This window comes from Peromyscus leucopus, chromosome 4 (genome assembly GCF_004664715.2).
Source record: "Peromyscus leucopus breed LL Stock chromosome 4, UCI_PerLeu_2.1, whole genome shotgun sequence".
NCBI classification, from domain to species: domain Eukaryota; kingdom Metazoa; phylum Chordata; class Mammalia; order Rodentia; family Cricetidae; genus Peromyscus; species Peromyscus leucopus.
The window spans coordinates 123,312,390-123,331,586 of NC_051066.1; the positions used below are offsets into that span (position 1 = coordinate 123,312,390).

The 19,197-nt window shown below is 36.6% G+C and overlaps 1 protein-coding gene across 2 annotated transcripts in view; it reads left to right on the forward strand.

Moving 5' to 3' along the window:
- Xrn2 (5'-3' exoribonuclease 2) overlaps positions 1-19,197 on the forward strand; it is a 78,446-nt gene that overhangs the window by 28,249 nt on the left and 31,000 nt on the right. For both annotated transcript variants that reach the window (XM_028881845.2, XM_028881846.2), the window contains 8 exons: positions 1,512-1,630; positions 4,452-4,587; positions 8,866-8,973; positions 9,068-9,157; positions 9,703-9,775; positions 14,737-14,820; positions 17,272-17,369; positions 17,975-18,054. In XM_028881845.2, the coding sequence (XP_028737678.1) occupies positions 1,512-1,630; positions 4,452-4,587; positions 8,866-8,973; positions 9,068-9,157; positions 9,703-9,775; positions 14,737-14,820; positions 17,272-17,369; positions 17,975-18,054 (788 nt within the window). The remainder of the gene's footprint in view (positions 1-1,511; positions 1,631-4,451; positions 4,588-8,865; positions 8,974-9,067; positions 9,158-9,702; positions 9,776-14,736; positions 14,821-17,271; positions 17,370-17,974; positions 18,055-19,197) is intronic.

Consider the following 19,197-nt stretch of genomic DNA (forward strand, 5'->3'; position numbering starts at 1 on the left):
GCACTGGTTTGTTTAGACACTGAGGGTATGTGTTTTTTTTTTTTTTTGGTTTTTCAAGACAGGGTTTCTCTGTGTAGCTTTGCGCCTTTTTCCTGGAACTCACTTGGTAGTCCAGGCTGGCCTTGAACTCACAGAGATTCGCCTGGCTCTGCCTCCCAAGTGCTGGGATTAAAGGCGTGCGCCACCACCGCCCGGCGAGGGTATGTGTTTTTAAAGGAAATTCTTTAATAATTATTATGGCGTCTGTATATGATGTGTGTCTGGAGGGGTGCTGTGAATCATCATGCACTATGGAAGTCATAGGACAATTTGTAGAGTTGGTTTTCACCTTTCACAGTTATTTTTAAAGCGAGACTCACTCTGTAGCCCTGGCTGGTACTCACTGTGTAGACCAGGCTAGTCTCAAACTCACAGACTTTGGGATTAAAGGCATGTGTCTGGCTTTTCATTTGAGATGTGTGTGGGTTGAACTCAGATTCTTGTGCTGGTACAGCACGTGCTTTACTCACAGAGCCATCCTTCTAGCCTTGGGTACACATTGCTCTGAACAAAGCTGACATCCATCTTTGGAAAGGAAAGCACTTTTAGTTCTGCGTGAAGTATAGCTTAACTTTTCTTGGTGTGTAGTGTGAACTGTCTTCATGCTAAGGATTTTGGTTTAGTACCATTAAAGCCTTGAGAGCCTTGTGAGCTCTCAGTTTTAACGTAATTCACTTTACTTAAAATAGCTAATCTGCATGATTAACAGAAAGAAAGCTTAACTATGGAAGTGTTTTCTATCATGACAATTTTGGTCATTTATCTTAACTGTAATTGCACAAGATTTAAAAAAATTAAATATTAAAATATTTAAGGTCCTATTGTGTTCTTTGAATTTGGTACAAAGGAAAACTGATAGCTTAAAGTTTTTGTAGTACTAATAAAAATCTCCATTTTTCTATTTTATATACTGAATTTTAAAACAATACATATAAAATAATTTGACAGTTTTCAGATGGAGTCTCATTAAATTGCTGCTTTCCAGGGTGGTTGGGTATGACTGAACACTTACTATTTGATGGCACTCTCATGAGCTTTATCTGATATATGTATGTGTGTGTGTCGTTGTTCTGTAGTACCGATAATATGTACCATATGTATAATTTTTCCTTCAGAGTTTTTTTTTTAAATTTTACTCTTTGATAGTAGAAAATGATTTTGAATTCATAATACCAGGAAACTATCAAAGGAAATCAAGGTTCAAGTTGAATTATTTTTTTTATGTCTGTTAAACTATTGTTCTCTTAAAACACGTTTTGTCCTAATAATTCTTTGGTGTTTGAACATAGAAAGCTTGGTACTTTGTTGGGTTTCTTAGGAAGGGGGCTGGTGTAGGACAAGGCATACGTTTGCTCTCTGTTTAATAGCTTTACAAATTATCAGCATGAAATTCTGTGTGGTAGATGTTTAGCAATATCTTCTTGTGTAAAATGAATAATGAAATTCTTCTGTAATGTCATAATTGTCTGCAGAGTCCCTCAGTATCTCCTAATACAAGTTTTGCATCTGATGGCTCTCCATCTCCGCTAGCAGGAATTAAGAGGAAAGCAGAAGACAGTGACAGTGAGCCAGAGCCAGAGGATAACGTCAGGTAAAGCCATTTTTTTTGGTAGCACTTTGTTAGCAAATTGCTGAAATAGATGTAGTCTAATTAATGCTATTTAGCTTAGAGCAGCAATGCCTTCAGATACTTGCCTGTGATCTTTTTATCCAGCAGTAATTAATGTGGAGAGTTAGAATAGTCACTAATTCCAGGGAGATGTGTAAGCTATTGCTGTTAAACCCAAGTATCTAGATTAGTATGCAGGCAGCTTTCTGTCTTCCAAGCTACTTTCCCCTCTGAGACCAAGCACTAGATTGGCTAGGCACGAATATTTAGCTCCAGTGATGTGATCTGAATGTTACTGTTTAGAGATTAAATTTTCAAGTTGCTTAACCTAGAAAGTTCAGATACATTTGGACAATAACATAGTTTGCTTTAGAATTCTCAACTGAAAAGGTTCCTCCTCAAACTGAAATGTGCAGAAGCCATTTTAAGATATAAATATATACTTTTTAAAAGAACTACAGAATTAAATATATACAATTTTTGTTTCATGGCAAAGGAGTTTCCTTTTAACTGTACACTTAAATTTTATAGTGGGAAACTTTGATTCTGTAATTGGTTCAGAGACTGGACTTGGAATCATTATATAAAAAGATTACTAGCCTTTCCTATACCTAAGTCCAGATTACCTTGTGCTCCCTTTACAAAAGGTCAACAATTTAAAACACTGTAACCCACTAAGAATTTAGGAAAATGGTATCTTTCAAAGTTCAGCAAGGCATGCTTCTTGCACAGGAGATAAAATGTGGGGATTCTTACTTACAATTAAGAACTTCATGTGTAGGTCATATATGACTTTATTTTCCTAGTATCCTTTAATATTGGATCTGTGGGAAAAAATATCAGCTCAATGAATAGCCATGAGACAAACATTTATTTAATCTAACTCTGGTCTCTGCCATCTCTGTCACTTTGGGTTTCCATCCTAGAAGTTTTCTTTTATATTTGATTTTTTTAAAATGTGTTTTAGCCTGGATGTATGTCTGTGTACCATGTGTGTGCCTGGTACCTGGAGAGGCAAGAAGAGGATGTCAGATGCCCTGAAATTGGAGTTACAGGTGGTGGTTGGGTGCTGAGATTTGAACCCAGTCTTCTGGAAGAGCAGCCAGTGCTCTTAACCTCTGAGCTATCTCTCCTCTGAGCTCTTTCCAAACACCCCTACCCCCCCTTTTTTTTTTTAAACACAAGGCACCTAGTAATCTAGGTTTGTGTGGAACTTTCTTTGTAGACCAGGCTGGTCTTGAACTGACAGAGATGTGCCTGCTTCTGCCTTTCTAGGATTAAAGGCATGTGCCATCTTACCCAGTTAGATTGTTTTTGTTTATTATGTAGCCATAATGATAAACACTGGTTTGATAGGTAACTTGATTTGTTCAGTCATTTATTGTTTCATGGATCCTATCGATATTCAAGGCTTCTATCAAGAAATGGTTGAGGCTCTTAATGTTTGTTTCATTGGTACTTTTATGTAAACCAGTAGAGGCCATTTCTTTTTTTGTTTGTTTGTTTTTTGGTTTTTTGAGAAAGGGTTTTTCTGTGTAGTTTTACACCTTTCCTGGAACTCACTTTATAAACCAGGGTGGCCTCAAACTCACAGAGATCAGCCTGCCTCTGCCTCCTGAGTGCTGGGATTAAAGGCATGCGCCACCACCGCCCAGCTGAGGCCATTTCTTCTAGTTCTATGAGTCTTTGTTTTTTATCGTTTGGGAGGATAGTGTATTCTCTACAGTTATTAAAGTCTGAAACATGAAAAGGTCTTTAATGGAGAATGACTTGTTGTTCTTAGTCTAACTTGATTTTTTTGAAAGTGTTAGTTTATTCTTTTTCCTTTAGTAAAGTCTTTAAATCTTTTAAAGAATAAAAATACAAAACACAACACTTTTGGGGGGCTAAAAATTTGATTGTGGGGCTGGAGAGATAGATGAGGGGTTAAGAGCATGGCCTGCTCCTGCAGAGGAGTTGGGTTTCATTCCCAGTATTCCTATGGCAGCTAACAACTGTCTGTAACTCTAGTTCCAGGGAATCCAGTGCCCGTGGTCATTAGACAGGCATGTGGTGCTCAGTCATGCATGTAAGAACACACACATAAGATTTAAGATGTGATTGTGCATTTTCAATATTAATGATAATTAGTGAATTAATTGACCTGCTTCTAGGTTATAATAGAACATAAGTGAGAAGAATAGGGATATGAGGGGAGGGGATGCAGAAATAAATCTGTCTCCTAGTAAGACATCAGAACTCTGTCTTACTAGAGGGATGAGGCAAGCAAGGATAGAGAGAACAGGAATGCACACAATCTCTGCCCACATGCTTCCTAGATTGTTGTATGCCTTTTTGTTTAACCTTTAAAATACCATTTTAAAAATGTCTTAACTTTCTTCATATGGTTTAACACATTGTGATGAACTTTGAAATATAAAATGTCTTCAATATTTTAATCTTAGAACATAGTTTTAGAATTATTACACAATTAATGAGGATATGGGAAGCAGTATTAAGATTGGCACAAACAAGTATAATATATTTACTCAATAAATGGTTATCTTCTCTTTTTTAAAAATGTAGTTCTATAATTGCCTTACCATAATCAATATTTGGGTTCCTGCTATTTAATTATCATGGATAAATGCTGAAAGTGGAGTTCATCATTTTAGAAAGTTAAATGAATCTCTGTTAACTTTTCTGTTCAGCTCATTCAATTTCCCTTAGACATTAAATATAAATTGAATAATGTTGGGAATCAGTAGACAATCTAGCTGCAGATGTATTAATTTAGTATAAACTTACTTCATCTGGTTTTTAGGTTATGGGAAGCAGGTTGGAAGCAACGATACTACAAGAACAAATTTGATGTAGACGCAGCTGATGAGAAATTCCGACGTAAGGTTGTTCAGTCCTATGTTGAAGGACTGTGCTGGGTTCTTCGATATTATTACCAGGTACCAAAAGAATTTTTCCTCCTAAGTTTTTCGCAATCATTTTAGAAAACTAGTAATTTCTTTAATTGTACATAATGTTGAATATCCTTAGATAAAACCCACACTTGTTATTTAAAACTTCCTATTAAAAATTACCATGAGCCGGGCGGTGGTGGCGCATGCCTTTAATCCCGGCACTCGGGAGGCAGAGGCAGGCGGATCTCTGTGAGTTCGAGGCCAGCCTGGGCTACCAAGTGAGTCCCAGGAAAGGTGCAAAGCTACACAGAGAAACCCTGTCTCGGGGAGAAAAAAAAAAAAAAAAAATTGCCATGAATAGTAAAGACTTGGAAGTTCCTTAGGAATTACTATATCAGTAAAATTTGGTTTTGTTATGTTAAAGGATTTTAGGATCAGAGTGTGAGTTTGTCTTTAAGATGATTAAAGTTTACTGGGGTTTTGGTTGGTTGGTTTGTTTAAATAGAGTTTAGAGTATTTGATAGTCACTAAGTAAAGAAAGAATGTTGTGAGATGTCTTTCTGTTCGCTGTAAATAAATGTTATTCCCATTGGTTAATAAATAAGCTGCTTTGGCCTATGGCAAGACAGACAGGAAATCCAAGGAGAGACAGGGAAGAGATAAGAGATGCCAGCCACCCCCCAAGGGAAAGCAAGATGCCAACAGACTGGTAACGCCTTGCCACGTGGCAACTTATAGGTTAATAAAACTGGATTAAGTTATAATAGCTGGCTAACAAAAACCCTTCCATAGGCCATACAATTGATAATTAATATAAGCCTCTGTATATTTACTTGGGTGCGAGCAGCTGTAGGACTGGGTGGGACACTGGAGAAACTTTCCAACTACAAAAGGATACAGTGTAAACCATACCAATAGAAATTTGAAAGGATTTGATTATAACACCTCTCCTATAGTATTATGATGTTACATGAAATAAAATATTGAGCCTTTTGTGAATTGGTTTTATTTGATGATAGAAGCTTGAGATTGGAAAGAAAATGTTGTCAAATATATTTTAAGGATAAATATCTTAGCCTGTTGTCCTTTTGTTTAATTGTTGCTGCCTTTTAAGCCACATTTGTCTGAATCAGCAACTACAACTTTACTGTTCTAGCAGCAGTTAGGCTGCAAGGACCGTAGCCAGAGAGAATTCTGTTGCCTCAGGCTCCGACTCTTGCAAAGCTACAAAGGGAATTTGACTAAACCTCTGTCCCTCTAAAGAATTCAAGATTCAAAGGTTAAGGTGGAATTCTGCTCTTCAGAGAGGCTGAATAGCAAGTAGCTCACCTCCTCCTCTCCTTGCTCATGTCCTCCAAAAAGCCCCTGGGCTTCTCCTCACCCCTACTTAAAAAAACATTCTTCACCTGTCTCCTCCCTACCACTTCCTGTCAGTTAGTTGCTGACTCAGTCTCCTGACCGCAAGTGAATTTTATTTAATTAAGCACATCTTTGCATCATCAAACAAATGTTCCAGAGCATAAATAAAATTAACACACCTTAAAATAATATTCTGTAACATTCCTCCTTTTTGTCTAAACAAAAAAAAAAAAAGAAAGCTTTTACCATAAGAAGAATGTACACAATAAGAACAATTATTGCAGAGCTAGGTGGATCTCTGTGAGTTCGAGGCCAGGCTGGTCTACACAGAGAAACCCTGTCTCAAAAAACAAAACAAAACAAAAAAACAAAAAACAAAAACAAAAAACAAAACAAAAAAAACCTAATTATCAAGTACAAATTACCTTCACAATGTAATGACTCTGTGTCTGGCAAACTAAAAGAATATACTCCATTATCTATCTTATCTTAATGAATCTAAAGTTTTATACCTAATTTTCTCTCTATCATAACTAAGGAAAACTGCAACTATAACTATCTAGTCTTCAACTCCATCAAAGACCCAGAAGGATATAATATTATTTGAGTAAACAAAAAGTACATTGCAAACAACTTCCAAAAGTCTAGCAATGACAGAGACATCTGACTGCCTGGACAATCACCCAGAGTTCCTTCTGTAATATTGGGGCGTCCATCTTCAGCCTACTGGCTCATAGTATCTGGCAAACTTCTCAGTGAAGTAGGAATTTGGAAAGACTATCCTGCCTTGTTTTGGTAAAGTTCAACAGTCTTTTTCCTGTGTGTCCTGCATGTCCAGTCTGCACATCACATTGTCAGCAAGCGCAGCATTGTCAAAGGCAAGAAAGAGCAGTTTCTTTGCCCAGTGGCTAATCTTGCCACAATGAAAGCAAACTCCATAATGAGTTTCTTCAATGCCCATCATCTTCTCTGAAGTACATTATGCTGCCAGGAGCAGATGTGTCTTGTCATGAAAAATCTTAAGTTAATGAAACATTTTAAATACTATATTCTATAGGTCTTTAAAAGGCTTGAAAACTGTCTATTTAAAATATATCTCTATATGATCTGGAAAGGATACCTAACATATCTACAAATTTGATTGTTATAAATGACTAACTGCTAACCTATATTCCTGATTATACTATATAGTTTATAATAGCTTTCAAAAAATAGAACTTTACCTTACACTTTTAAAGGTACAATACCTTAAACAAGAATAGAAACATACATACAATATGTTGTAACAAAAATTACCTTAAAATTTTATTGATATACAAAAATTCTTTAAACAAGATTAGAAACATATACAGTATAACAAAAATAACTTTAAATTTCTATCAATATTCTATATTCCCCCAAATGATAACAAATATAACCCACCAAATAACCAAAAACCACCCACCCTATTTCTTGGGAATGTGGGCATAGAATTCTCCAGACAGCATCCTGCTTTCTGTAGGTGAAGTATCTTTAGAGTCCCAGAGAAAATTTTAGATAATATCCTAAGTCCTGGGAAGACCTGCAGTAATCTTTGCTTATAGATATCATCTGTCAAGGTTTGGGAGGTCTCCCTTGATCACACCTGATCCATATTATCCCTGAAGGAATCCACAGCCTCACATCTCCTCTGGAAACAAAACTCCAAAGCATTTTTGATTTCCATTTGACAAATATATTTTTTGATTTTTTTTTCAAAGTTAAGATAACCCTAAAACATCTAGGTTGGTTCAATCTTGCAGTCTTGTTCACAAGCCTATGTCTGCCACCAGCTGTCTTTGTTCAACAACATTCAAAAAATTCAAAATCAACACAACATACAGAATCCAGACTCCCGATGTATTTCCCATCTTTACGTGGCTTTTTCTTTTTTAGTATTTTACTTCTCTGTTTAAAGACTTTATTATTTTTAAACTATTTCTTTCTTTCTATGACTGTCCATACCCCTTTTCTTTCTTTCTTAAGCCTACACACATTTGGTCTGGTTGGAGTTTTGTGACCAAGAACTGTATTAAACCTTTCCTAGAGCTCTAGAATGCTGATGCTTGCACTGTAGCAGGCATTTTTACTTAGTTTTTTGTTCCTGCTTAACTTACTGGCTACTCAAAGGCTTGCCAGCAGGTAGAAACTCTTAAAGGAGCTGTATCCTCATTTTTTTTAAAGCTTTCTTAGGCACTGTGGAAATTCAAGCCCCACCCCCACATTGAACACCAAAATGTTATTAGTTGTTTTGTACTCTTTTGGGGGGGCCTGCCACCCAGCTCTCAAACAAGTCACAGGGAGATATATTCTTACTTATAAATTCCTGGCCTTAGCTTGACTTGTTTCTAGCCAGCTTTCCTTAACAAATTATCCCATTTACCTTTTACCTCTGGGCCTTTCCTGTTGTTATACTTCTATAAATCTTACTGTTTCTCTGTGGCTTGCTGTGTAGCTGGGTGGTTGGCCCCTGTACGACTTCTTCTTCTCACAGATTTCTCTTTCTACATATTCTCTCTGCCTGCCAGCCCCACCTATCCTTTCTCCTGCCTTGCTATTGGCTGTTCTGTTCTTTATTAGACCATCAGGTGTTTTAGTCAAGCAAAGTATCACGGCGTCACAGAGTTAAACAAATGCAACATAAACAAAAATAGCACACCTTAAAATAATACTCTACAACATAGCCCATTTGTGTTTGTGAATAGAAAGTTTGATGTTAACTACTGATTATTAAGAAGTTTCACCATATCTTTTAGGTAAAGGAACCATTGATATGAAACAGACAGTTAAACAATATTTTGAACTCAAATTGAATGAGTGGAGTATATACCAGAAGTTGTATTTTACAAATAGGATATTATTATATAATCATATAGTCATAATCTGTTTTTTTACCACATTCATCATTAAGAATATTTTGCTTTTATTTGTCATTAATGATTTTAGGGCTGTGCTTCCTGGAAGTGGTATTATCCATTCCATTATGCACCATTTGCCTCAGACTTTGAAGGTATTGCAGACATGTCTTCTGAATTTGAGAAGGGCACAAAACCGGTAAGCTTCAAGTTGATGGAAAAAAAAAAAAAAAGGGAATTTGAACTGAATCGAAGTTTGGAGTCTTTAATCTTAACCTTTCCCTCTCTTGCAGTTTAAGCCACTGGAACAACTCATGGGGGTCTTTCCAGCTGCAAGTGGTAACTTTCTACCTCCATCATGGCGGAAGCTCATGAGTGACCCTGTAAGTCTTAGTGTTTTCAAATGTGTTGAAACATGTAACTTTTTGTGACAGGGAACTTACTTTGTAGCCCTGGAATTCCCTCTGTAGACCAGGCTAGCCTTGAACTCATAGAGATCCAACTCTGATTTCCCAGTACCAGAATTAAAGTTGTGAGTCACTGTGCCCTGATTAACTATTTCTGTTTGTTTCATCCCTATGTAATGACCTCAGACTTTCTATCTGATCTACCTAAATTACCCCTAAGCTTGTTTTTTAGTGCTAGTTAAAAAGTGAGACCCAGCCAGGAAGTAGGAAATGTTGAGTAACTAAACCCTTCACTGTGTGCATGTAGCCCATAATTATCAGTTCTAAAACTCTTTTTGTTTGTTTAAATAAAGTTGTTGATTTTGTTTCACTATACCTAGTATTAGTAACCTTAGCATTTAGAGAAAATATACCTCATTTCTCATTAAAGATTGATGAATTGAACAAGAGTCCTATTATGGTTTTTTTTGTGACAAGGCATGTGGCTTTTGTTTTTGAGTCTTTTACTTTCTCCCTGACAGGATTCTAGTATAATTGACTTCTATCCAGAAGATTTTGCTATTGATTTGAATGGGAAGAAATATGCATGGCAAGGTAAAATCTAGATATTCATTAGTTTTTGTTCACTTTTGTTGTTTTTGTTTTGTTTTGTTTTTTGAGACAGGGTTTCTCCATGTAACCCTGGCTGTCATGGAACTAGCTCTGTAGACTAGGCTGGCATCAAAAGGCATGTGCCTTCACTGCCTGGCATGTTTACAGGTTTTAATAAAGAATTTTATCAATAAAGTTACTTATTTTCTATTTTTAATAAAGAATTTTAATGAAGAATTCTGGAAACCATATGTATTTTCATAACTACATGTTTAGTGGATGTATTTATTCAATCCATGATTGTCAATGATTGATAGTAATTTTAATAGTAACATTATGGTAAATAGTAACTTGTTGATATAGGTTAAAATTGCTGGTTTAGTGTCCTTTGTGGCTTTTTTGTTTAGTCAGTAGTTTATTGTCACCTTGTGAAGCTGCTGAGAAAGAAATAGTCATGCCCATTTGGGGTTATACTGTGGTAACTTGCAAAAAGTATACTAGAAACTCAACACTTGACACTCATTTGTTTTGTCTGCTTTTAAATTCCTTGTTTAAATAGATTTTGTAGGAAAGGCAATTTTCAAGAGTCATACTAAATTTAAGGTGTTATTCACTACTCAACACATGCTGATCATTGAATATAAAACACAATAAAAAACTCCTTCACCAAAGATTCCTTTCAGCAAATCGTGACACTTGCTTGTGCTGTACACTTTTTTAGGATCCTAAGCTCTTAACTGTGAGACAGAGGGGCCTATGAAACAATTACAGATCTAAGGGCTGGGACAAAGCTCAGTGGTAGATCATTTGCTTGGCATGTACAAGTGGCTTTGATCAAATCAGTCTCCCAACACTCGCTTCCCCTCTCCCCCCCAATGCTGTCCTTGGAAATTTTAAGAAATTTGGTTGGTGGGGGGAGTTGAAGGGGGTTGGTTTAAGTAGTAGTGATAATTTCATATTACTTTAAGGATAATGGAAAATGCATCCTACAAATTGGGACTATATAAAATGTCTTTGTCACATATAAATGGATTAGACTCTCAGGAGGTTTTTGAGGGAAATTTGTGGAGGATGTTTTAATTAAGGAGAAGGGGCATAAGAAAATGGAGGGGTAATAAAATTAATATGTAAATATATTTGTGTTTATTAAATACATAATTCAGCCCTTTCTTAGGTTTACAAAATAAAAACTTAAATATATAAACATATAGATTACTTGTCAACTTATGTTATTATAGTAACAGTATTTGTATCAATGACAAAGAATCTTCTCAACATAGTCATTCCAGGGTGAAGATAGAATAATGCTCAACAGTTTGGGATTTCCTCACATCCTTGCCAATATTTTTTCCCTTGGATTTTTTTTTTTAAAAGAGCTGCCCTTATCACTATGAAGTGGTAACTCACAATAGCTTTTATTTACATTTTCCTGATGATAGTAATAGTGAGCAAGTTTTCAAATGCCTTTTGAGCATTTATATCCTTAAAGAAATATCTTCAAATGCATTAAGTTGGATTGGGTTTTAGTTGTTGCATTAAAGTTTATATAAAAAAAAGCATGAAACATTAATACTATTTGATGTGATTTTTTTAAAAATATATTTTCTTCAATTCTGTGCGTTATCTTTTCATTTTCTTATAATGTCCATTAATATCAGAAACATTTAAATTTTGGTGGTCTTTATTTATTTTGCTTGTCTTTGATGTCATATTCAGGAAATCATTTGCCAAGTCCAGTATCATGAATCTGCCTGTTTTCTTTTAAAATTTTGTTTTGTTTTAGTTTTTCGAGACAGGGTTTCTCTGTGTAGCTTTGCGCCTTTCCTGGAACTCACTCTGTAGACCAGCTTGGCCTCGAACTCACAAGGATCCGCCCACCTCTGCCTCCCAAGTGCTGGGATTAAAGGCATGCGCCACCACCGCCCAGCTTTTCTTTTAAAATTTTTACAATTTTAGTTCTTTTATTTCAATCTTCAGAGTCTTATTTTGACTTAATATTTTTATATGGTGTAAGATATGGATCTAATCTCATTCATTCATATGTGGATATTGATTTTTTTAATGCATCAGTTGCTACAAAGACTTTTTCCTGTTGTCTGGTCTTGGTATTCTTTGTTGCAAATCATTTGGCAATTTTTGAGGCTATTAAGCTAATCCATTGTTTTTTGTATCTGATTTTATGCTGGTACTGTACTGTTTTAATGACTTACATGTTTTGTGAAGTCAGAAATTATATTTTCCCATTTTATTCTTGCTCAGGATTTTTCTAGGGTATTTTGAGTCTATATTAATTATTATTACTGTGACAAAATACTTGACAAATCAACCCAAGAAAGGAAGGGTTTATTTTGGTTCATGACTTGAGGGACCCAGTCTAACACATAGGGAACGCATGGCAGTGGGAAACATGAAGTATCTGGTTACTAAACTCGAGTCAGAAAGCAGAAAGAGTGCTCAGCTGGCTTCCTTTTTGTTATTGGGAACTCCGGCCATTAAGATTGAGCTGCTCACATTCAGAAAAGTTCTTCCCTTTTCATTAAACTTCTGTGGAAACACCTATACAAATATTCTTAAAGTTGTGTGTCTCCTAGGTGGTTCCAAATCAGTCAAATTGAAAGTGAAGATTAACCATCAGGAGGTCTCTTGGAAAGCTTTATGTTTTAGGATGGTTTAAATATCATTTTTTTTTTTATTATTTCTTTGTATTTTATATATCAACTTACATTAATATTTTCACTTAGATGCCATCCATAGTAAAAAAAATGATGTGAAATTTAGTACTATTAAGAAATATATTTTAAGCTGGGTGATGGTGGTGCATGCTCTTAATCCCAGCACTCAGGAGGCAGAGGCTAGCAGATCTCTAGAGCTGTTGCACAGAGAAAACCTGTCTTGAAAAACCAATAAAAGGAAAAAAAAAAAATTTAAACACACTTTTAAAACTTATTGGAGGCCATGTCAATATATTACTTGGTAAAGTTCTTGCCCAGCGGCCGGGCGTTGGTGGCGCACGCCTTTATTCCCAGCACTCGGGAGGCAGAGCCAGGCGGATCTCTGTGAGTTCGAGGCCAGCCTGGGCTACAGAGTGAGCTCCAGGAAAGGCGCAAAGCTACACAGAGAAACCCTGTCTCGAAAAACAAAAACAAAAACAAAAAAAAAGTTCTTGCCCAGGTTGATTATACCTTAAAATGATAGGAAGAGAGTTGTAGCTGGGTACTTTTTTTTTTTTTTTTTTTTTTTTTTGGTTTTTCGAGACAGGTTTCTCTGTGTAGCTTTGCGCCTTTCTGGAGCTCACTTGTAGCCCAGGCTGGCCTCGAACTCACAAAGATCCGCCTGCTCTGCCTCCAAGTGCTGGATTAAAGGCGTGCGCAACCACGCCCGGCCTACTGGGTACTTTTTTTAAAAAACTTTTTTTTTGAGTGTGTGTACTTTGAACACATCATATGTAACAATATTATGATTTTATAAAATTTGATATATATGTAATAGTTTTGATTGTTTTATATATGTGAACAGACAACTTAGGTAATTTGGTCAAAATTTTATGGTAGTGAAACCAAGATCTGGACACCTAGGGAGTCTGGCTCTAGAGGAGCTCTGTTGAAGTGACTATCTGTACAGAAACCGAGACTATATCAGGGTGGATGTGAGGATCAGAAGAGGCAGTGTGTGGACTAGAGCGTCCAGAGATGAGCTATCTGCTCTTCTCGCTTTTATCACCAGCACACTGCTATTAGCCATTTCTTTCTGTTCTAGGCAACAAAGGTGATTTGTTTGTTCCTTGGTGATTTTATCACTGCCAGTGTCACTGCAAATTGTTTGCTGATTGGATTCATCTTCTGGAATTAATATTGTAGGAAAGTTTTATTATAGGAAAGGAAGTCTTATAGAGCTTTTCTGAAATCCTAAGTCAAATGGGTAGAAAATAAAAGCTAAATAATGATTTGGGTATTTGTTGGTATATTTCTCCCAAGTGTATGACTGAACAGATTTTGGATAACTTCTTTATTTCCCTGTGTTTCCCAGTAATCAAATTGGGCTTTCCTAGATAATAGGTGCTGATAATTTTGAGATCACTTCTTTTAGGCACTGCAAAATTTATACCAGAACTTAGTTTGTTTTTAACTTAGATTCTTACGTGGTAATAAAATCAAATGCTTCCTTAGTGAGAAAATAATAGTAACTAAGTTAGTAATGTCTACTTTGGAAGCCTTTTCATTTCTTACAATTTTCAAATACAGTGGTTTGGAGTGGTTGTTTTAGAATTGTTTAGTTCTATTTAACATTTGTTGTTGCTATTTATCTTTAAGTTTTATTTGGCCAAAATAGTATCTAACAAAACATAGATATGCTTCAGTAATTTTTTTTAGTATATAATAATTTTTATAATAGGTCCTGTATTAAGGATAAGTTTCCTAAGAATGATAACCATAGGCTCAAATAAAACAATGCCTTTAATTCAGCACATTCTGAATTTTCAGTCCCCACATGCATAGTTTGTTCTATTTCCCACTAGTAAGTTAGTTAGGCAAGGCTCTAAAGAATGTTTGTATACAAATTAATCAGATTAAAATATAAGTAGAGTGCTATGGAAGCTTGGAAGTTGAAGAGACTTTTCATGTAGTCCAGAAATAGAACTTGTGAGTATGATAGGTAAATGACTTCATTTTTATAAAGAATCGGGAAGGACAAACAGACAGGCTCAAGCTCTAGCAAGATGAGTTGCTGTTGGCCTGAGGACTTTAATAAGGTGACAACATTGGAAGTATGAAAAATATGGGGACATTCTTGGTCATTACTACCTCATGAAAATATCTGCATCTGAGTTTTGGCTACATGACAAAATAAAGTTCGGTTCCAAATGTCTTTGTGTCAACAGAGATGTTTTACTAGAGTGTTCATTTGAACCAATGAAAATCTGAACTCAGGTGATTCTAACAGCAGGTGATTGTTGGTTTCCACAGGTGTTGCTCTGTTGCCATTTGTGGATGAGCGAAGGCTGCGAGCCGCCCTAGAAGAGGTGTACCCAGACCTCACTCCAGAAGAGAGTAAGAGTCACACTGCCACTTGGTCAATGTTGAGTCTGTACAACATAGACTTTACATTTCTGTATAAAATTACACTTTTTTTTCATTTGTCAAATTTCTCATATGGAGAGTAAGTTATTGTTTTACTTCTTTCAACAGACATTAACTTTGCTTCTTAATCTATTATCTGTTAATTGAGTACTAAATTATTGTAATTTTTTAATTAAGAGATTTTCTATTCATTTTACATATCAACCATGGATTCCCCTGTCCTCCTTCCTCCCACCCCCCAGTCTTCCCCCTCAACCCCAACTCACCTCCCATTCCCACCTCCTCCAAGGCAAGGTCTCCCCTGGGGAGTCAGCAGAGCCTGGTACATTCAGTCGAGGCAGGTCCAAGCCCCTCCTCCCTGCACCAAGGCTGTGTAAAGTGTCTCAGGATAGGCACCAGGTTCCAAAAAGCTGGTTCATGTACTAAGGACAGGTCCTGGTCTCACTGCCTGGGGGCCCCCTAAACAGTTCAAGCTAAACAACTGTCTCACTTATCCAGAGGGCCTACAAGGAGCAAACTGGGGGTGAGGGGGGGGTAATGGAGGGCAAGGGTTGGGGGAAAGAGAGCTTAGGGAAGCGGGAGGTCCTAGCTGGATCAGGAACAGAGTGGGAGAACAAGGAAAGAGATACCATGATAAATGAAGACACCATGGGAAAATAGGAAGCAGAGTGCTAGAAAGGTCCCCAGGAATCCACAAAGACGACTCCACTATAGACTACTAGCAGTGGTCAAGAGGGTATCTGAGCTGACCTACTCTGGTGATCAGATGGCCGATCTGTCATGATAGAACCCTCATCCAGTGACTGATGGAAGCAGATGCAGAGATTCACAGCCAAGTCCCAGGCGGAGCTCCAGGAATCCAATCGACGAGAGAGAGGAGGGATTCTATGAGCAAGAGATATCGAGACCATGATTGGAAAAAGCACAGGGACAAACAGCCAAACTAGTAGAAACACATGAACAGTGAACAAATAGCTGAGGAGCCCCCATGGTACTGGACTAGGCCCTCTGGATAATTATTGCAATTTTTAATTCAAAAGTATTTACTAAATTTATTTAAAAAATGACTGCTCAGCTGGGCTTGGTGGCACAATCCTATTATCCTAGTACTGAAGGAGGTAAGGCAGGAGGATTGCTGAAAGTTTACGTTCAGCTTGGGCTACATTATGAGACCCTCAGAAAAAGTACACTTCAAGAATATATGTCCCTTGAGTTATTTCAAGCAAGTGGACCTAGGAAACAAGCAGGTATTGTGTCTGACAGTATGTATTTCAAGCCCAAACTAGTGAAAACAGATGAAGATGGTCACTTCATACTGATTAAAGAACAATCATCAAGGGAATGTTAATATTCTAAACCCTGAATACAAGTGTATTCAGTTTGATAAAACAAGTTCTGCTAGAGATAATGTCACAAATTAACCCCAGAAATTGACAGGTAATCCTGACAAAAATATCTGAATTAAATGACATCCTAGGTCGAATGTACTGAGCAGACATTTATAGGACATTCATTTCATCCTAACTGCAGAATACACATATTTCTTAGCAGACTGTGGAACTATCTCTGAAACAGACCATGTATAGGACACAAACCAAGTCTTAACAAATACAAGGAAATGGAAATAACTGCTTGTATTCTGTCTGATCTTGCTTGAATAAGACTATAAATCAGCAGTAAGAAAAACCCTAGAACATTCACAAACCTGTGGAGATTAAACACCACACCATTGAACAATGACTGGGTCCTTGAAGACACTAAGAAGGAAATAAACATTCCTAGGTTAATTAAAAAGGAAAAAGAATACCCTCTGACTTTTTTGATTCTTAATGACATGGACACACAAAAATACTCTTGCCTCTTAGGAAGGCATTACTCATTTTCTCCATCTGCCTTCTTCCTATTATCATCAAAGGATTAACTTTTCTTGAAAGAGTTGGATAAAATAAGCATTTACTCCTAGAGGGCTAACTTGAAATGTTACTCTGCATAAAAAGTAGCATTTTATAATTAATACAGAGTATTTAAATTGGGAAATGTAAAGATGAATTCAGTTTTGAAAATTTCAATTAGTGTCAATGTAACAAGTCTAAGAAACTGACAAATCTTTGTCATGATGTGGTTGTTTGTATTTATAAGAAATCGGGTGCTTTATAACAGACACTTGCCCTTTATCTTACAATATATCCAAGTATGTCTCAGCAGTAACCTCTTTCTTAGAGCTACTCATTCGAAAACTCATTTCAGATATTATAAGAGCCACACATCACACATTTAAGTTTATCACTTATAAATTATTTTTCATAAACATTGTGCCGCGATTATTTTTAGAATGTAGGTGCTTTCCTTTGTTGTAGCTTTATAAAAATAGATCTTATTAGATGTAATTACTTGACTGTGGTCTTACTCTTTTTTATTTAGACAGGAGAAATAGTCTTGGAGGTGATGTTTTGTTTGTGGGGAAACTTCACCCATTACGTGACTTCATTTTAGAGCTGTATCAGACAGGTTCCACAGAGGTACAGTATATAATTCAAATAATTAGGAACACGTGTGTGTGTGTGTGTGTGTGTGTGTGTGTGTGTGTGTGTGTGTGTGTAGCATTTAATTTACCCTTAATTTTCTGAAGTATAAAATTTTGTGACACTGAATGTGTTTATGGTATTGTACAACTAGCATCACTGTCCATCTGTAGAACTTTACCGTTTACCCATTCAGAAATTCTGTGCCCCTTAGACAGTATTAAACAACACCTCCCCATTCTGTGATCCCCCAAAGTCTTGTATTTATCTATCTCTATGAATCTGCTTATTCTTGGTACCTCATATAACTGGAATCCTCATTTCCTGCCTCATTTCACTTGGCATATTGAAAGTTCATCCTTGTCATAGGCATTACCAAAATGTCCTCTCTTTGTATGACTAAATGATGGTCAGTATGGAGCAAATGCGTAATCTGTTTATCAGCTCACCTGCTGATAGATCCTTGCTTTGTTTGCACCTTCACCTTTGGCCCTGAATAACAGTCCTCTGAACTTATGTCCTCTTAAGAGAAGGTACACAAGTCTCGGATGCATCCTCGTGTACCATTCATTCATTAAATATAGGAATGCATTTTTCCACAGCCAATAGATGTGCCACCTGAATTGTGTCATGGGATTCAAGGAAAGTTTTCTTTGGATGAAGAAGCTATTCTTCCAGATCAGTAAGTACCCACTGTGTATCATTGAGACAACTAGAAGGAAGCTTACTTAGGTTTTTTTTTGTTTTTTTTGTTTTCTTTTTTTGTCCATTATGAAAATTATACTTAAAACAAAATTCTGCTGGACTAAAATAAAGACATGGATTCCAAGCCCATCTGTACATTTTGTAACTTTGCTGCCTTCTGTGGGGGTTTCTTAGAACCCAGAAGGAACTGAGGCACCCGCACAGTCACAGCTTTTGTCGTATGCTACTACTATCCCAATGTCACTTGCTTTTTCCATTCTGTTCCTTGAACACACATTGGGGTTTTCAGAGGCAAGATGTGGGACAAGAAGCAGAAAAGACAATTGAAATAAATAAGCCAGATTTTTAGATTAAAAAAAAGTAACAGTAATATTCTTATTTCTTCTTGTTGGGCTTTGTAAAATACAGTTGTTTTATATTGAAATGTTATTTATGCTAATTTAGTATTTTAAAATTTTTAATAGACAAATAGTTATAGACAACATAAAAGTTCTTTGCGATCCCCCTCTCCATCTTGTGTGTGTGTGTGTGTGTGTGTGTGTGTGTGTGTGTGTGTGTGTGTACACAAGTGTGTGCATACATTCACTTGTATAGAAACTAGACAGCTATATTGGATACCTTCCCCATTTACTCTCTACCTTTTTATTTTTCTTTTCTTTTTTGAGACATGGTCTCTCTCTGATCCTGGAGCTGGCATATTGACTATCCTGGCTGTCCAGCAAGTACTTGGGGTCCTTCTGTCTCTACTTTCTCAGCCCTGGTATTACAAGTACAGGTTGCCACGCTCAGCTTTTTACATGGTGCTGGGGTAGAGCTCTCGTCTTCATGCTTGTATAGCACTTTATTGACTGAATCATTTCCCTAGCCCAACTGTGTAATTTTAAAGAATATAAAGCAGTTCTGAGACCAGAGTGTTTGGACAGCTACTCTGGGCACATATTCCAGAGGGGACTTACTAATCACTAGAGTGTGTTAGATATTTCAAAGTGGCTACTGTATAGTATCATCCCAGTGAGTGGTAGTTTGTAAGAGAGATTGATGCTCTGTGCTCATGCAGACCCTTGAGACATTGTTACCATTTTTGCTAATCTGTTTAATGATCTCTTGTGGTTTAGAGTTG